This window comes from Lycium barbarum, chromosome 10, assembly GCF_019175385.1.
Source record: "Lycium barbarum isolate Lr01 chromosome 10, ASM1917538v2, whole genome shotgun sequence".
Lineage (NCBI taxonomy): Eukaryota > Viridiplantae > Streptophyta > Magnoliopsida > Solanales > Solanaceae > Lycium > Lycium barbarum.
The window spans coordinates 114,711,203-114,728,400 of NC_083346.1; the positions used below are offsets into that span (position 1 = coordinate 114,711,203).

The 17,198-nt window shown below is 40.2% G+C and overlaps 1 protein-coding gene and 1 pseudogene across 1 annotated transcript in view; both read right to left on the reverse strand.

The window, feature by feature from the left end:
* LOC132615028 (heat shock 70 kDa protein 4-like) overlaps positions 1-3,752 on the reverse strand; it is a 60,624-nt gene extending 56,872 nt beyond the window's left edge. Inside the window, exons 1-2 of the mRNA XM_060329580.1 lie at positions 3,594-3,752; positions 368-2,208 (exon numbers count right to left, since the gene is read on the reverse strand). Of these exons, the coding sequence (XP_060185563.1) occupies positions 470-2,208; positions 3,594-3,618 (1,764 nt within the window). The 5' untranslated portion in view covers positions 3,619-3,752 and the 3' untranslated portion in view covers positions 368-469. The remainder of the gene's footprint in view (positions 1-367; positions 2,209-3,593) is intronic.
* A 3,517-nt stretch (positions 3,753-7,269) lies between these two features.
* On the reverse strand, positions 7,270-10,322 carry LOC132615025 (heat shock cognate 70 kDa protein 2-like; annotated as a pseudogene).
* Between the last annotated feature and the right edge of the window lie 6,876 nt (positions 10,323-17,198).

The window sequence follows — 17,198 nt, forward strand, 5'->3', positions numbered from 1 at the left end:
AGCTTCGAGCACACCATGGATTAGTACTAATTCTCTCATCAAATCTGGTTCTTTTATTGCTGAAAGTTATCTAAAACAAGCAACAGTGTGGTCTTCAAAATTACACCATGCTCATCTACTCTTTTACATGACTGCAGCAAGAACAAATTCTTCGCAATTTTCTGCATTAACTGATGTCATGCCGCTATAGCCTTTCCTACCCTTTAACTAAGCACCACCAGCATAGAAACGGATTGTTGCACTGTGCTGAAACCAAAAACGCAATAAGATTTTAATATTTGAGAGTTTTTCACACAAAACAAACCCATCCACCAATCCTGCTGGCAAAGGCAGATGTACGGGATACTTAAACAGAGTCACAAAGAACAAAAGAGTAAATCTCAAGGATAACATAACAAGCATACAACCGACTGAAGACTTCTACTATTATATTCAACTACTAGAACTAGATTTCATCAGGGTAATGGACTTAATCGACTTCTTCAATCTTGGGACCTGCACCGGTAGCACCACCGGAAGGACCATCCTCATCCATACCACCAGCCACGTCAGGACCACCAGCACCCCCTTGATACATCTTTGCAATGATGGGGTTGCAAATGCTCTCAAGCTCCTTCATTTTGTCCTCGAATTCATCAGCCTCTGCTAACTGATTCCCATCCAGCCACTGAATCGCCTGCTCAATCGAATCCTCAATCTTCTTCTTGTCATCAGGAGAAAGCTTCGAAGCGATCTTCTCATCTTTGATGGTGTTCCTCATGTTGTATGCATAGTTCTCCAAGGCATTCTTGGATTCCACTTTCTTCTTGTGCTCTTCATCTTCAGCTTTGTACTTCTCAGCTTCTTGAACCATTTTCTCAATGTCGTCCTTAGACAATCTTCCTCTGTCATTGGTGATGGTAATCTTGTTCTTCTGGCCAGTTGTTTTGTCCTCAGCAGAGACATTCAGAATACCATTTGCATCAATGTCGAAGCATACAGTGATTTGAGGAACCCCTCTTGGTGCTGGAGGAATGCCAGTGAGCTCGAATTCACCAAGCAAGTTATTGTGGCTGGTCCTGGTTCTTTCCCCTTCATAAACTTGAATCAAGACTCCAGGCTGATTATCAGAGTAGGTGGAGAACACCTGTTCTTTCTTGTTTGGAATCGTGGTGTTCCTCGGAATTAAAGTTGTCATAACACCTTCAGCAGTTTCCAGGCCAAGGGAGAGTGGGGTAACATCCAACAGCAAAAGGTCTTGAACTTTTTCATTCCCTTCACCACTCGAGATTGCAGCTTGCACAGCAGCACCATAGGCAACAGCCTCATCCGGGTTAATGCTCTTGCAAAGTTCCTTTCCATTAAAGAAGTCCTGCAACAACTGTTGCACCTTTGGAATCCTAGTAGAGCCACCAACAAGGACGATATCATGAACACCGCTTTTGTCCAGTTTAGCATCCCTCAAACACTTCTCAACAGGCTTCATACACTTTCTGAAAAGATCTATGTTAAGCTCCTCAAACCGAGCACGAGTAATCGTTGTATAGAAATCGATACCCTCATAAAGAGAGTCAATCTCAATAGTTGTCTGAGCAGTGGATAAGAGTGTTCTCTTCGCCCTTTCGCAAGCAGTTCTCAGTCTCCTAAGAGCTCTAGGATTCCCACTAATATCCTTTTTGTTCTTGTTCTTGAATTCTTGAACAAAGTGATTAGCCATCCTGTTATCAAAATCTTCTCCACCAAGATGTGTATCACCAGCAGTAGCCTTCACTTCAAAAATACCCTCTTCAATGGTAAGAAGGGACACATCAAATGTACCACCACCTAAGTCAAAAATAAGCACATTTTTCTTCCCTGTACTGTTTGCTTTCTTATCAAGTCCATATGCGACTGCAGCAGCAGTAGGCTCGTTGATAATACGCAAAACTTTGAGGCCAGAAATAGTGCCAGCATCTTTAGTAGCCTGTTGTTGAGAGTCGTTGAAGCAAGCAGGCACAGTAACTACAGCATTCTTTATTGTTGTACCAAGAAAGGCTTCTGCAATCTCCTTCATCTTAACAAGGACCATAGAGGAGATTTCTTCTGCAGAAAATTGCTTCTCTTCACCTTTGTAATTGACAACAATCATCGGCTTGTCAGCAGGACCGGGAATAACCTTGAAAGGCCAGTGTTTCATGTCACTTTGCACTGAGGGGTCACTAAATCTCCTACCAATTAACCGCTTCGCATCTGCAATCAAATATAAATGAATTTAGCATGAATACATATATAATTAAAGAGTAGTATCATTAAATTATTATCCACATATCCCTGAGGAATAATTCACCAGAAAGTGGATCTAAATTCAACAAAATGATATTTACATCATCTTTGACTTATCAACTAAAAATATCTATGATCGGCTTAAGATTACAAGCTATTAGAGTATAAAAACTGAACAAAGAGCAGCAAAAGATCAGAGCGAACACATAGAGAGAGTACGACAAATATTAGGAGTCTGTATCACAGAAATCATACATGCATTAGCTTTGGTATTATTAACAAGTGTTTTTTTCAACCAATGTATAACTAATAGGTGTATGAGTTACACATTCTATATTCAATACAACTATAGAAAACCATGGTACCAGCAATAAGGATTATTAATCCAAAACCATATGTTTAGACAATATTTTGTAAACACCCAGTATCTAAGTTGAAGTTCAAGAAAATTGCTGAAAATACCTTTAGAAACATAATTAGAGAAAGCTGAAAGTGTAGCTACTGCAGAGAAAAGAACAACATACGAAAAAAAAAAGAGTTCTTTTGTTGATAATTTTAGCCTAACATGCCTAAGGCTGGACAAATTCAACAAATTCCACTTCTTTGAGCTAAGATTGAACATACTCCTAATTATTAGATTTAAAGGGTCAAAAACACACCTCAAGTATCACTTTTTTTGAGTTTCCTACCTGAACTATCAGGTATGAGAGTTTTACTACCTAAACTATCACCAACTAATTTGCAAAACACAACTCAACTATTAGTTATTCACTTTTCCTACCTGAACTATGTTCACCAACTGTAGTTTGGTGTGTTTTGCATTAATTGGTGATGGTTTTCGATTCTACTGGGCTTGTTGCTGTTGTAGTTAAGGTAGAAAGCTCTCACGCCTGTTACTTCACACCTGTTAATTCAAGTAGGAAACTAAAAAAGGTAATACTTGAGGTGTGTTTTTGACCCTTTTATCTTATTAAATAACAAAAAAAAAAGGGACAAAGCTACAGTTACGACATCGACATAGCATGAGTTTGATACTACAAAAAATAGCTTTTCATCGACAATTTAAGCCTCATATGTCTAATGCTGGATTAATTTGACAGATACCACGTCTTAGAGCTAAATTACACACTCTTAATTATAATGGAATTTATGAAGTTAGCAAACCCTCAGCGGATTTACAGTTCTATTTGCCTTGTATTTGTGTTCTCAAAAATCAGCTTAATGTATATAAATAATACCCAATAAGCTACCTTTACTAGAATTCAAAACTCATAAGCTCGAGTTTTTCAACAAAACAGAGAGTATAATAGATATAAGAAGCCAATTACAAGCATGGAATTCAAGGAACTTACCAAAAACAGTGTTGATAGGATTCATAGCAACTTGATTCTTAGCAGCATCACCAATAAGTCTTTCTGTATCAGTAAACGCAACATAAGGAGTAGTCCTATTCCCTTGATCATTTGCGATAATCTCAGCTCTATCATGTTGCCATACTCCCACACACGAATATTTATTTAGTAATGTCTTGAGGAGGGGCTATGGGGACTCTTGTATGGTTAATGATGTGTTATGTAAGTGTTAATAAGGTTCCATAAGGATTGGAAGTCGAACGAATCAACGAGAACATCTTCGAAAAAGTTGAGTTATACGACCACTTATACAGTCCGTATAACGATCCGTATAACCTTTCCAGAGAAGGCCAATCCCTAGTGGGATTATACGGCTACTTATACGGACCGTATAAGTGTCCGTATAACCAAATCGGGTCACTTTTTTCAGATTTTTTCCTTTTATATATATATATATATATATATATATATATATATATATATGACCCAAGCTCATATTTTTCATTTTCCACTTCTCCCAAACCCTTAAAAGGTCTAGAACCTTCTCTCAAGCATATTCCACTCAAACCCAAGAGAAATCAAAGATCAAATAGCAAGAATCAAGATATCCATGTGTTGGAAGACTTGCTAGGGTTAGTAGATTTCAAGAATCCCTTGGGTATTGAAGCTACGGTTTTCATACAAGTTGATAACTTGCTCCAAAGCTCATTTTTATGAGGTAAAAGGTTAGTCTTCATGCTTATTTCATGTTATTAAGAATGCTTAGTTGTTGAATAACTTGGGTGAAAGGAGAAAGTAGAAGATGAGGTCTAAATGTAGATTTCATAATGTTTGTGAGTAGTAAACTAACTTGAGTCATGATTCTTAGTATGGCGTGGATATAATCTTGCTATGAAGGGTATTAATGATGATAAGGAAGTGTTGTATAAAATTGTGCAAAGGGTGGATGTGAAGTTGTGGATGTAAGTTGAATATGAGAATGAACTTTGAGACTTACTTGAATATGACTACTTGAGTATGATATTGTGGATGTTATTATGGTTGTTTGGGGGTTGTTTTGCGATATGGTAGAAGTCGATGAAATAGGGGAAATGTTACCCAATTTTTGTTAGCTCATGAGTTGTTCTAGTTTGAATTCAATAATGTCCTTAAGACTTAACCATGATATGAATCCTTTCAAATGTTGATTTCTAAAGCCTTGGCGGTGAACGTTAGATAGTTGAGAAGACGAAGAGGTATGTAAGGCTAACCCTTCTTCTTAAGGCATGTTCCCATTTGTCGTATACCTTCACATGAATTCCATAACGTCTTCCATAATGACTTCATTCCCTAGAATCATTAAAGCTCACAGTTCTTGATATTCTCATGACACTATTAGTCCCCTCCTATGATAGTTGATCTTCTAAGGAAAGGTATAATGAAAATGACGATGATGATCATGATGATACTTATGTACTCCTATGTATATACATGTATATATCTAAGTATGACTATTAAGAACACCGAACTTATATGGCCGGGTCTGATATCTATCGCGCGCGCACCACTGCAGTTGGGTATTGATGACACTGAGCCTTGGTAGGGCCAGGTATGTATTACACCGAACCTTGTTATGGTCGGGTACGTAAGACACCGAACCTCTATGGTCGGGTATGATACTACTATATGTATAAGTGTATGTAATGGAAGGTTCCCATTAGAAAAAGGGTAAGCGAATATGATGAACGTCGCTAGAGGTATAAATGGCTCTATCACCCCATGACTCTTCTTTCTTATGATATCGTTCCTGCTTCTATTATGTTATTGATTATGCTTTACATACTCAGGACATTATCCGTACTGATGTCCTTTTGTTTGTGGACGCTGCGTCAATCCCGCAGGTGGACAGGGAGATAGACTTGATCCTTACGCTGCTTATCCAGAGATTGCTTAGAGGAGCTCCATTTGATCCGGAGCTGCAGCCGTGGGTACTATTCTTTTGTGTATATATGGGCATGGCGGGACCCTGTCCCGTCTATATAATGTCACACACTCTTTCTAGAGCTCGTAGACAGTTGTGTACAGTTAGAAGTCTCTTAGCCTTGTCGACTCACATTTTGTATATCATTTTGTTAGCCTCGTCAGCTTGTGTATATGTATATGGGCATAGTTGTTAACATTGATATAAAAGTGTTTTAGATGTTGGAAATGGTATTAGTGAGGCATAGAGTTTGTTAATAAGTCATGTGGCTCACCTAGATATGATATGAATGTATGATGAGAGGTGCCCAGGTGCCCGTCATGGTCCTCCGGTTGGGTCGTGACAGCCTTCAACAGGATTTTCTAATTTCAACTCTATCTTATCTTTATTGTTATTACTGTATTTTATTTATTTGTTATTTGTTCTTCTTAATGTGACCATCTCTAATTTTTTTCCAACAATATGTGCTCCAAATGGGACCCAAAGATGCTCATATTTGGACAGAGTAAATACTACTACTTTGTAATATAGTGTACATTGTAATTTTTTCATTAAAAAAATAAAAATACACACACACATAAATAAATATAGTTTTTAAAATATGTATATATAAAGTCGGTTTGGTTCGGTTTTTTCCAACTTGAAACCAAAACCAAACCAAATACAGTCGGTTTTTAAAATTAAAACCAACCAAATAAATGTCAGTTTCTTTTTTATCGATTTAATTTGGTTCAGTTTTTCGTGTTCACCCCTACTCCCATTCCTCTCTAGTTGACATGCCATTTATGTTAAAATTTTTATTTTCTCAATAACCTATTTAATTAATACACATTCTACCCATTTAATCCAACTCAACCACCCGATTTTAGACCTGATTAAACATGAACAAATTTGTAGTCAAATTTTCGTCCAACTTCTGAATATTTATTTGTTACTAGTTCTCTCAAATCTTGCAAGTTTTTATTTTTATTTTTTTATTCTACACTAGTTCACGCGATTGCTGTTTGCAGTATTTAAAATTGGAAAAATTTGGATGTTTAGAAGGAAAAAAAGATATTCGGACAAAATAAGATTTCATAGAAATTAAGTTATCTGCAGAACTTAGGCAAGACAAGGCAAAATTATTATAAACATATACCGAGCAAATTAGTTACTACACAAACTATAATAGCATAATTTCTATAAAACTTTACCTTACGAAAGTTTTTTTTTTTTTTACTCTGCTAAGGATCTCTGATTTCGTAGACGGAGCGAAATAATGATACTTTAGCCCACAAATAATCATTAAATGAAAATCAGGAGCAAAAATTAAAAACCAATCCATATGAAGAGCAATCCGCGCAAGAAATTGACTGACTTTAGCATAATCGAAAACTTCACTTTCACCTGTTAATGTTTATTGAGACATAACATGCACAGAAGCAACAAGCAATGCGTTGCTTGGGCTCCAACAAAACGAGACCTCGTGCATCTAAGATTTTATGCAAAATTGCATTCATTATCTGCTAAATCGTCAAAAAGCCCACAGCATAGAAATAAATAGAGAGAAGAAACTTCTCCGATCAATCTCTGTGTTCTTGCCTTATTATGCTGGACCTCTTGGCTCATTGTCCCATTAAACCGTTTTCGTGTTAAATAATGTGTAACTGATGCATAACTAGTTCCAGCCTTCCCTAGTTTCGTGTTACCATGAGGATAGAAAAAAGACTTACACCGTGCTAAAACAGAAAATTCAATAAGATTTAAGTCGAAGGGTTCTTTCACAAAACAAACCAATCCACCGATCACTGCACCAGCAAGGGTACGGGATGCTTACATCATAACTTACACAAACAGCTGAAGTCTCAAGCATATTACAACAAGAAGCAGAAACTGAAACTACTACAACTATATTTGACTACTAGAATTATAGGTATCATCTTAAATCCGGGTAATAGACTTAATCGACTTCTTCAATCTTGGGACCTGGCCGGTTGCACCAGCAGAAGGACCTTCCTCATCCATGCCACCAGCCATGTCAGGACCACCAGCACCACCTTGATACATCTTTGCAATGATGGGGTTGCAAATGCTCTCAAGCTCCTTCATCTTGTCCTCAAATTCATCAGCCTCTGCTAACTGATTTCCATCCAGCCACTGAATCACCTCCTCAATCAAGTCCTCTATCTTCTTCTTGTCATCAGGAGAAAGCTTTGAAGCGATCTTGTCATCCTTAATGGTGTTTCTCATGTTGTATGCATAATTCTCCAAGGCATTCTTGGCTTCCACTTTCTTCTTGTGCTCTTCATCTTCAGCTTTGTACTTCTCAGCTTCTTGAACCATTTTCTCAATATCTTCCTTGGACAATCTTCCTTTGTCATTAGTGATATTGTACTTCTGGCCGGTTCTTTTATCCTCAGCAGAGACATTCAATATACCATCTGCATCAAAGTCGAAACGCACATTGATCTGTGGGACACCTCGTGGAGCCGGAGGAATACCAGTGAGCTTGAATTTACCAAGCAAGTTGTTATCTCTAGTCCTGGTTCTTTCCCCTTCAAAAACTTGAATCAAGACACCAGGCTGATTGTCCGAGTAGGTAGAAAACACGTGTTCTTTCTTATTTGGGATTATGCTGTTCCTCGGAATCAAGGTAGTCATAACACCTACAGTAGTTTCCAGACTAAGGGAACGAGGGGTAACATCCAACAACAAAAGATCCTGAACTTTTTCATTCCCTTCACCACTCAAACTTGCAGCTTGCACAGCAGCACCATAGGCAACAGCCTCATCTGGGTTGATGCTCTTGCAGAGTTCCTTCTTGTTAAAGAGGTCCGGCAATAACTGTTGTACCTTTGGAATTCTAGTAGAGCCACCAACAAGAACAATATCATGAACGCCGCTTTTGTCCATTTTAGCGTCCCTCAAACACTTCTCAACAGGCTCCATACATTTTCTGAAAAGACCCATGTTAAGCTCCTCAAATCGAGCACGAGTAATCGTTGTGTAGAAATCGATACCCTCATAAAGGGAATCAATTTCAATGGTTGTCTGAGCAGTGGATGAGAGCGTTCTTTTCGCGCTTTCACAAGCAGTTCTTAGTCTCCTAAGAGCTCTAGGATTTCCACTAATATCCTTTTTGTTCTTCCTCTTGAATTCTTTAACAAAGTGATTCACCATCCTGTTATCAAAATCTTCTCCACCAAGATGTGTATCACCAGCAGTAGCGTTCACTTCAAAAATACCTTCTTCAATTGTCAGCAGCGAAACATCAAATGTACCACCACCTAAGTCAAAAATAAGCACATTTTTCTCCCCTGTACTGCTTGCTTTCTTATCAAGTCCATATGCAATTGCAGCAGCAGTAGGCTCGTTGATAATACGCAAAACGTTGAGGCCAGAAATAGTACCAGCATCTTTCGTAGCCTGACGTTGAGAGTCGTTGAAGTAAGCTGGCACGGTAACAACAGCATTCTTTATTGTTGTTCCAAGAAAGGCCTCAGCAATCTCCTTCATCTTAACAAGGACCATAGAGGAGATTTCTTCAGCAGAAAATTGCTTTTCTTCACCTTTGTAGTTGACAACAATCATGGGCTTGTCTGCAGGGCCGGGAATAACCTTGAAAGGCCAGAGCTTCATGTCACTTTGTACTGAGGGGTCACTGAATCTCCTACCAATTAATCGCTTGGCATCTGCAACCAAATATAGGAGAGTTTAGCATGAAAATAAAGATGATTAAGGAGTAGTACCAGCAATACCAGTCACAAAGACCGAACCATATATAATCCTAGACAAATAATCTACCAGAAAGTGGGTCTAAATTTCACAAACTGATCTAAAATAAAGGTATTTGACTTTGATCACCAACTACAATTACCTATAATAAATTAGGCTATTTAATGGTACTTATTTATGAAATAACAAACACAGGCCCAGGACAACAGTTTTATTTACTGGTTCAAATACTGTAGAGAACATGCAGAAAGAGCTTTTTCATCGATTATTTTAGCCTAACATGTCTAAGGATGGGTGAATTTTACAGATCACACTTGTTTGAGCTAAATTAGACAAATCTTAAGTATTATGAGATTTATGAAATAACAAAAACTGGGGCGAAGCTACGCCTCTGTTTACAGGTATAGCAAAATCAAGAACTCAAAAAATTGAACAAAAGTGATAGAAATAGATATTAGAGGCAAGTTACAAATATAGAATGTACCAAAAACAGTGTTGGTAGGGTTCATAGCAACTTGATTCTTAGCAGCATCACCAACAAGTCTTTCCGTATCAGTAAACGCAACATAAGAAGGAGTAGTCCTATTCCCTTGATCATTTGCGATAATCTCAACTCTATCATGTTGCCATACTCCCACACACGAATACGTTGTTCCTAGATCAATTCCAATTGCCGGTCCTTCACCTTTTCCAGCCATTCTATATAACCTCACAACACAAATATATCACTAGACAAAGCAATAAAAAAACAGAGTATTAAGCAAGCATTTCGAGAATATGATTGAATGTGGAGGAGAAAAGTGAGAAGGGTATATATAGTCGATGAGTCTGTACAAGTATTCTTGCTTTGAATTTGTTGGATTGGAGATAAAAGACGGTGTTTCTGTGTTGAAATACCTTTCCAGTTTGGAGAAGTAGCCAATTGCTTTTATTTGCATTATTTGTTCAACTATTTGTTGAACAGATCAAGAAAAAGGAGAAGAGAATAGGACATCAGGCTGAATGGCAAGAGCAAAATCAAGTCCCTACTTCGACATCTTTATTCTTTACCTTATTGTTCAAGTACCTTTTTATCTTATGTACTTTTTATTCTTCCAGTGCTTCCTATTTTTATTTTTATTTTCGTTCTTTCTCTAATTTTTAAATTTTTTTTCTTGTATTATGTTAGCTCGAGATAAATTTAAATGGAGAAACACGCCAAGCAAAGATTTATATAGTCAACATCAACTTGTTTGAAATCAAGGTGTACCTAGTAAACCGTAGACGTGTCACTTACAATTGAAATTTGCCTGGCATATTCACACCCAAGGATGGTGCTGAGGGGTTGATGAATTTGAAATGTTCCCGATAGACCAGAGTGCAAATACCAGAAAGGCTATAAATATTAAGTGATGTCTTCACGTATAAAGTCTTGTTGGATAGAGTTATTCAATATCTAAGCTTGCTCAGAGGTATGATGTACCTAGTATACTAGTCGAGCAGCACACATGATGACCAACACACCACAAACTCATTCTCACGACCCAGCTAGGGGGCCACGACGGGTACCCGAGGCTAGCCACCGAGCACCACTCGTTCCACTACTCATCTTACTCATTTAATGCTCTTTTATCAATTTATACTCAGGACATAAGAAAATCATCTTTTCATTTGAGAACGTAAAAATACTTTTATATACACAAGCTTTTAGGCTATCAAAATAATATATACATATAATAACATCTCGTGAGACCATCTAACCCACACTGCGTATCTACGAGCCTCTACTGGAGTGCTAAACATAAGGACGGGACAAGACCCCGTCATGCCCAAAAATACATGTACATGACTATATACGCAAAAGAATAGTCAAGCACCTCCGGGACAAAGGAGTGCTTTCAATCAGCTGACAACTACTACAGATCTGGGTCGAGCTTTCCTCCCTGTCTACCTGTGGGCATGAACACAGCGTCCAAAGAAAACGGACGTCAGTACGACCATTGTACTGAGTATGAGAGGCATAAACAATTAAATAAGGCAACAACAACAACAACAACAACAACCCAGTGAAATCCCACAACGTGGGGTCTGGGGAGGGTAGAGTGTACGCAGACCTTACTCCTACCAAGGTAGGATGGCTGTTTCCGAGAGACCCTCGACTCAATAAAAACATAAAAAGAGGTCAGATACGGCTAAGAGATTCAAAGCGATATGGAAATGAAGTAACGCAAGCGACACAGATAACATAGAATAATCAAAGCACAGGAAATAACAGATAATAGCATAATAGCATAAATTAGAGCACAAGAAATTATACTACGATAATGCGACTATTAATAAGGCAGGGTAATGAGACTATCTACTAGCCTTCTACCCTAATATGGGTCCTCCAAACCCTCCTATCTAAGGTCATGTCCTCGGTAAGCTGTAACTGCGCCATGTCGTGTCTAATTACCTCTCCCCAATACTTCTTTGGCCTACCCCTACCTCGTCTGAAACCATCCATGGCCAACCTCTCACACCTCCGCACTGGGGCATCCGTGTCTCTCCTCTTCACATGCCCAAACCATCTCAATCTCGCTTCTCGCATCTTGTCTTCCACCGAGGCCACTCCCACCTTGTCCCGAATATCCTCATTCCTAATCCTGTCACTCCTGGTGTGGCCACACATCCATCTCAACATTCTCATCTCAGCAACTTTCATCTTTTGAACGTGAGAAACCTTAACTGGCCAACACTCCGCCCCATACAACATAGTCGGTCTAACCACCACTTTGTAGAACTTTCCCTTAAGTTGTGGTGGCACCTTCTTGTCACATAACACTCCGGAAGCAAGCCTCCATTTCATCCACCCTGCCCCAATACGATGTGTGACATCATCGTCAATCTCCCCGCTGCCTTGCATAATAGACCCAAGATACTTGAAACTACTTTTCTTCTGGATGACTTGGGTACCAAGCCTCACTTCCAAGCCGGCCTCCTGAGGTGCTTCACTAAACTTACACTCTAAGTACTCTGTCTTGGTCTTACTCAGCTTAAACCCTTTAGACTCCAGAGTTTGTCTCCAATCCTCCAGCTTAGCGTTAACTCCGCTACGAGTCTCATCGATCAGGACTATGTCATCCGCGAAAAGCATACACCATGGCACCTCACCTTGAATTTGCCGCGTCAATCCATCCATCACCAAGGCAAATAAGAACGGACTAAGAGCTGATCCTTGATGCAACCCCATCACAACTGGAAAGTGCTCTGAGTCTCCTCCTACTGTCCTTACCCTGGTTTTGGCTCCCTCATACATGTCCTTGATCACCCTAATGTACGCCACAGGTACACCTTTAGCCTCCAAGCATCTCCATAGGATTTCTCTTGGGACTTTGTCGTAAGCCTTTTCTAGGTCAATGAATACCATGTGTAAGTCCCTTTTCCTCTCCCTATACTGCTCCACCAGTCTCCTCACAAGATGGATGGCTTCTGTAGTTGAGCGTCCCGGCATGAATCCGAACTGATTCTCTGAAATAGACACGCCTTTCCTCACCCTCATCTCCACCACCCTTTCCCACACTTTCATAGTATGGCTTAGTAGCTTGATACCACTATAGTTGTTGCAACTCTGGATATCTCCCTTGTTCTTGTATAGAGGGACCATTACACTCGACCTCCATTCTTCAGGCATCATTGCCGTCTTAAAGATGACATTAAACAACCTAGTCAGCCACTCCAAACCTGTCGGGCCCGCACTCTTCCAAAATTCCCCAGGAATCTCGTCAGGTCCGGTCGCTCTTCCCCTGCGCATCCTACGAACAGCACCCTTAACCTCCTCAACCTTAATACTCCTGCAATACCCAAAATCTTGACGCCTTCCAGTATGTTCTAGATCTCCCAACACAATGTCTCTGTCCCCTTCTTCATTTAAGAGTTTGGAGAAGTATGACTGCCATCTCCGTCTAATGAGAGTCTCCTCTACCAATACTTTGCCATGCTCGTCCTTGATGCACTTCACTTGAACCACATCACGTGCCTTTCTCTCCCTCGCCTTGGCTAGCTTGAACAATTTTTGATCCCCTCCTTTCTCTTCTAGTTCAGCATAAAGGCGTTCAAAAGCTGCCGTTTTTGCCGTCGAAACCGCCAACTTCGCCTCCTTCCTCGCCATCTTATAAAGTTCCCTATTCGTCCACTGCTCCACCTCATCCTTGCTTTCTATCAACTTCGCATATGCCACCTTCTTTGCTTCCACCTTCCCTTGAACTTCTCCATTCCACCACCAGTCCCCTCGATGCTGGCCACGACTACCTGTCGAGACCCCCAACACTTCCCTTGCTACCGCCCTAATGCAACTAGCCGTCCTATCCCACATACTTGTCGCATCCCCACTGCTATCCCAGGCGCCCATAACCTTCAATTTCTCTCCCATCTCCACGGCACTAGTCGTGGTCAAACTCCCCCATCTGATCCTAGGTCGGTCATCCACGACCCTCTTCTTCCTCGGCATCTTGATCCCTAGATCCATCACCAAGAGCTTATGTCGGGTTGTAAGATAGTCGCTCGGAATGACCTTACAGTCTTTGCACAGACCTTTATCGTCCTTCCTAAGGAGTAAAAAGTCAATTTGGGTCTTAGCCACTGAACTACGGAAGGTTACCAAGTGCTCCTCCTTCTTTGGGAAACTCGAATTGGCTATCACCAACCCGAAAGCTCTTGCAAAATCCAAAAGTGAGACTCCTCCTCCATTCCTGTCCCCGAAGCCAAAGCCTCCATGCACATCATCATAACCTCCCGAAATAGGCCCGATGTGCCCATTGAAATCACCTCCCACGAATAACTTCTCAGTAGGCGGTATGCCTCCCACTAATTCGTCCAAATCCTCCCAAAAGCGCCTCTTCTCCTCCTCGCCTAGGCCCGCTTGCGGCGCATAAGCACTAATAATGTTCAAAGTGAGTCCTTCAACGACCACTTTAATCGACATCATCCTATCAGTGGCTCTCCTAACCTCTACCACCTGGTCTCTTAAATCACTATCTACTAAAATGCCCACCCCATTTCTATACTTCGACCTACCAGAGAACCACAGCTTATACCCGTCTACCTCTTTAGCTTTAGGACCTACCCATTTAGTCTCTTGGACACAAGCTATATTAATCTTCCTCTTCTTAAGAATCTTAACTAGCTCTATGGACTTTCCCGTTAACGTCCCAATGTTCCAAGACCCTACTCTCAACCTAGAGACTCCTTTAACCCACTTACCCCTCCTAACCCTCGCCCCCGTCCCCGAACGAGAACATGACCCTAGTCTACCATCACTAACCAAAGCCACGAAAATAAGTATGAACTAATAAATTATTCAAAGGTCTAAAGTCAGCAAAATATAACTACAAGTGTATAGACAAATAGTGAATATGGCAACCGGAGGTACCAACTCCAGTTGAACTAAACCTGGTTGTCGCCGGAAAACACTGTTCACGGTCGAGTACTGTTCACTGCCGGAAAAATGTTCACAAATACCTGAAAGGGAGAAGAGAATAGGAGGGAAAAAGAAGAAAAGAAAAATAAAAGAAAAAGGGAAAAGGAGAGAGAAAGAGGGGGCTGGCCGGAAAAAGTCGCCGGAAAAACTCGCCGGCGATGGCGCAGCGGCGTACTGGCAGCGCCAGGAGCAGATTAGAAAAGGAAAAAAAAGGAGAAGAGAAGAAGAAGAAAAGGAAAGAGAGAAGAAAAGTAAATCTAGCCGGAAAAGTGGCCGGCGTTACCTGGTCGCCGGCGTCACCTGAACAGTGGTGACGTATGGTCGCCGGACGGAGTGGTGGGTGGGCAGATTTGGGAGAGAGCAGAGGAGAGAGAAAGTGCAGAGGAGAGAGAAAGAGCTGTTGGGAGAGAACATTGACTTCATCAATTAAAAAAGTATCAATATGGAATAACTGTATCTGACTGTCAAGGATAAAAGAAATAGTGCATGCTGGCTTACTCATAATCATCATCATGTCATGTATGCATAAATATATAAGCTGCCCATCCATATAGGATCGGTGTGATAATCATAAGATTAGCCTGCGTCTAGGCCTACCGCGTCCGGGGTATCATCTCATGCCGCCCACTAGTGGTGTCTGCCCATGCCATCTGGCCATGGTGTATAGCTGCCCGCCTTGGCGGTGACTGCCCGGCCAAATAGGCGCGGTGTAATAGTAAAACCATCATATGCTCATCATGACATGCTTATCTTATCATAGTACATGCATAAGGCTCAAGATCAACTATACTTTATCGGGGTGACGTAAGGTCGTGATCCCCCGATTTCATTATGGAGCAATCATTAACATTCTGTCTCACCTTGAAGGAATTAATGCATAAGGTGAGTGTAAGAAATAAATGACATCATTATCGTTATATGATCACCATATCATATCTCTTATCTTATATAGTTACTCATAGACATAGGCTTTTAGCTTTCCGAAATATAGGAACTCATGAAGAGGAAAGAAAATCATGCTATAAGATTCATGCCATTAGAAAGAAAGAACTATCCTCACATACCTTTGACGTTTAACTAAGCTATCGCTTTCTTGTTCTCCTTTGATATCACGTTTCTACCTTCAAGAGAGAATTCGCACTAACGTTAGTTAATCGACTATAAGAACGCGCTACTACTTCTAGGAAAAATTGGGCAGCACTTCCTTCGTTTATACTACTTTCCCCATATTCTATATCAACTCCCAACACTCACAACAACATTCACGATATTGCAACCAACAATTATCATTTATATACAATGACGACAATCCACCATTTCTCTTCATTTTCCCCACATTTATGGTTATAGCTCACTATCGCGTTTTCTCATGTATCACACCTATTTCATGGTCTAAATGTCATTTATGACGTATTCATAATCACAACACCCCAACATTTATGATTCAATCCAACTACCATCCAAACATGACACTATTCACTCATTAATGACCCATTTCCTATGTCTTTCTACAATTCAAGTATCTTAACTTTCCAATACCTTAAACAACATGGTTTAGTCATGAAACTTACCTTAGATGATGGTTGAACAAGCCTTGAATGGAATTACTCCTCTAGCACCAAAACCCTACTTCACCTCCCTTGGGTTTTCTTGATTTGGATGAACTTTAGTGTGATTCTTACACTTGATTTCGTGGGTTTCATGTAATTGACCGCTAATTTTCCTTTGAATTCTTGTAGTTGAAGAGTATAGAGGATTCTAGATGTTTCTTGAAGTGTGGAGTGAGAATGGAATGAAAATGAAATGAAATGAAAAGGGGTCCCTATACTTAAACTTGAAATCTGGCCCGACCATGTTATACGGACCAACATACGGTACTATTTATACGGTCGTATGTATGGCCGTATGTTTGGTCCAGAATGTCATCCTCCTCTTGGCCAATTATACGGTCCAACATACGGCCAGTATAATTTATACGGACCGTATGTTTGGCCGTATAATGCCAACTGAAGCGATTTCGTTTTTGTCGGCTCGTTGGATCTCCGATCCTTATGGAACCTTCTTAACACTTGTTTAGCACCTCAATACCAATCTAAGGGACGTTATTACTTGTCTCCAAGACATCATTATGCCCTCATTGGCTCGTCATCCATAATTCCTACCCGATACATAACATATCCCTTACTTCCTTCGTCAAACTTCTTTCCTTACGTCTATCGTCTTCAAGTCTCGATTAAGATCATCAAATGCTATCTCTTACTTATCGAATCATCGTTTATGTCGATCCCTTCGCTAGCTTATTCACTGTATGCTAACGGGGAAAATTTCCAAGGTGTAACATTCTTCCCCCCTTTTGTAACATTCGTCCTCGAATGTTAAACACTCAAGATTCTACAAAAATTTCGCCAGAGTTTCCCCTGTAATTTGGCACTACCAACCTGTCACAACAACCCATAATATCATCGCCTCACAGGGCTACATCACAATATCAACA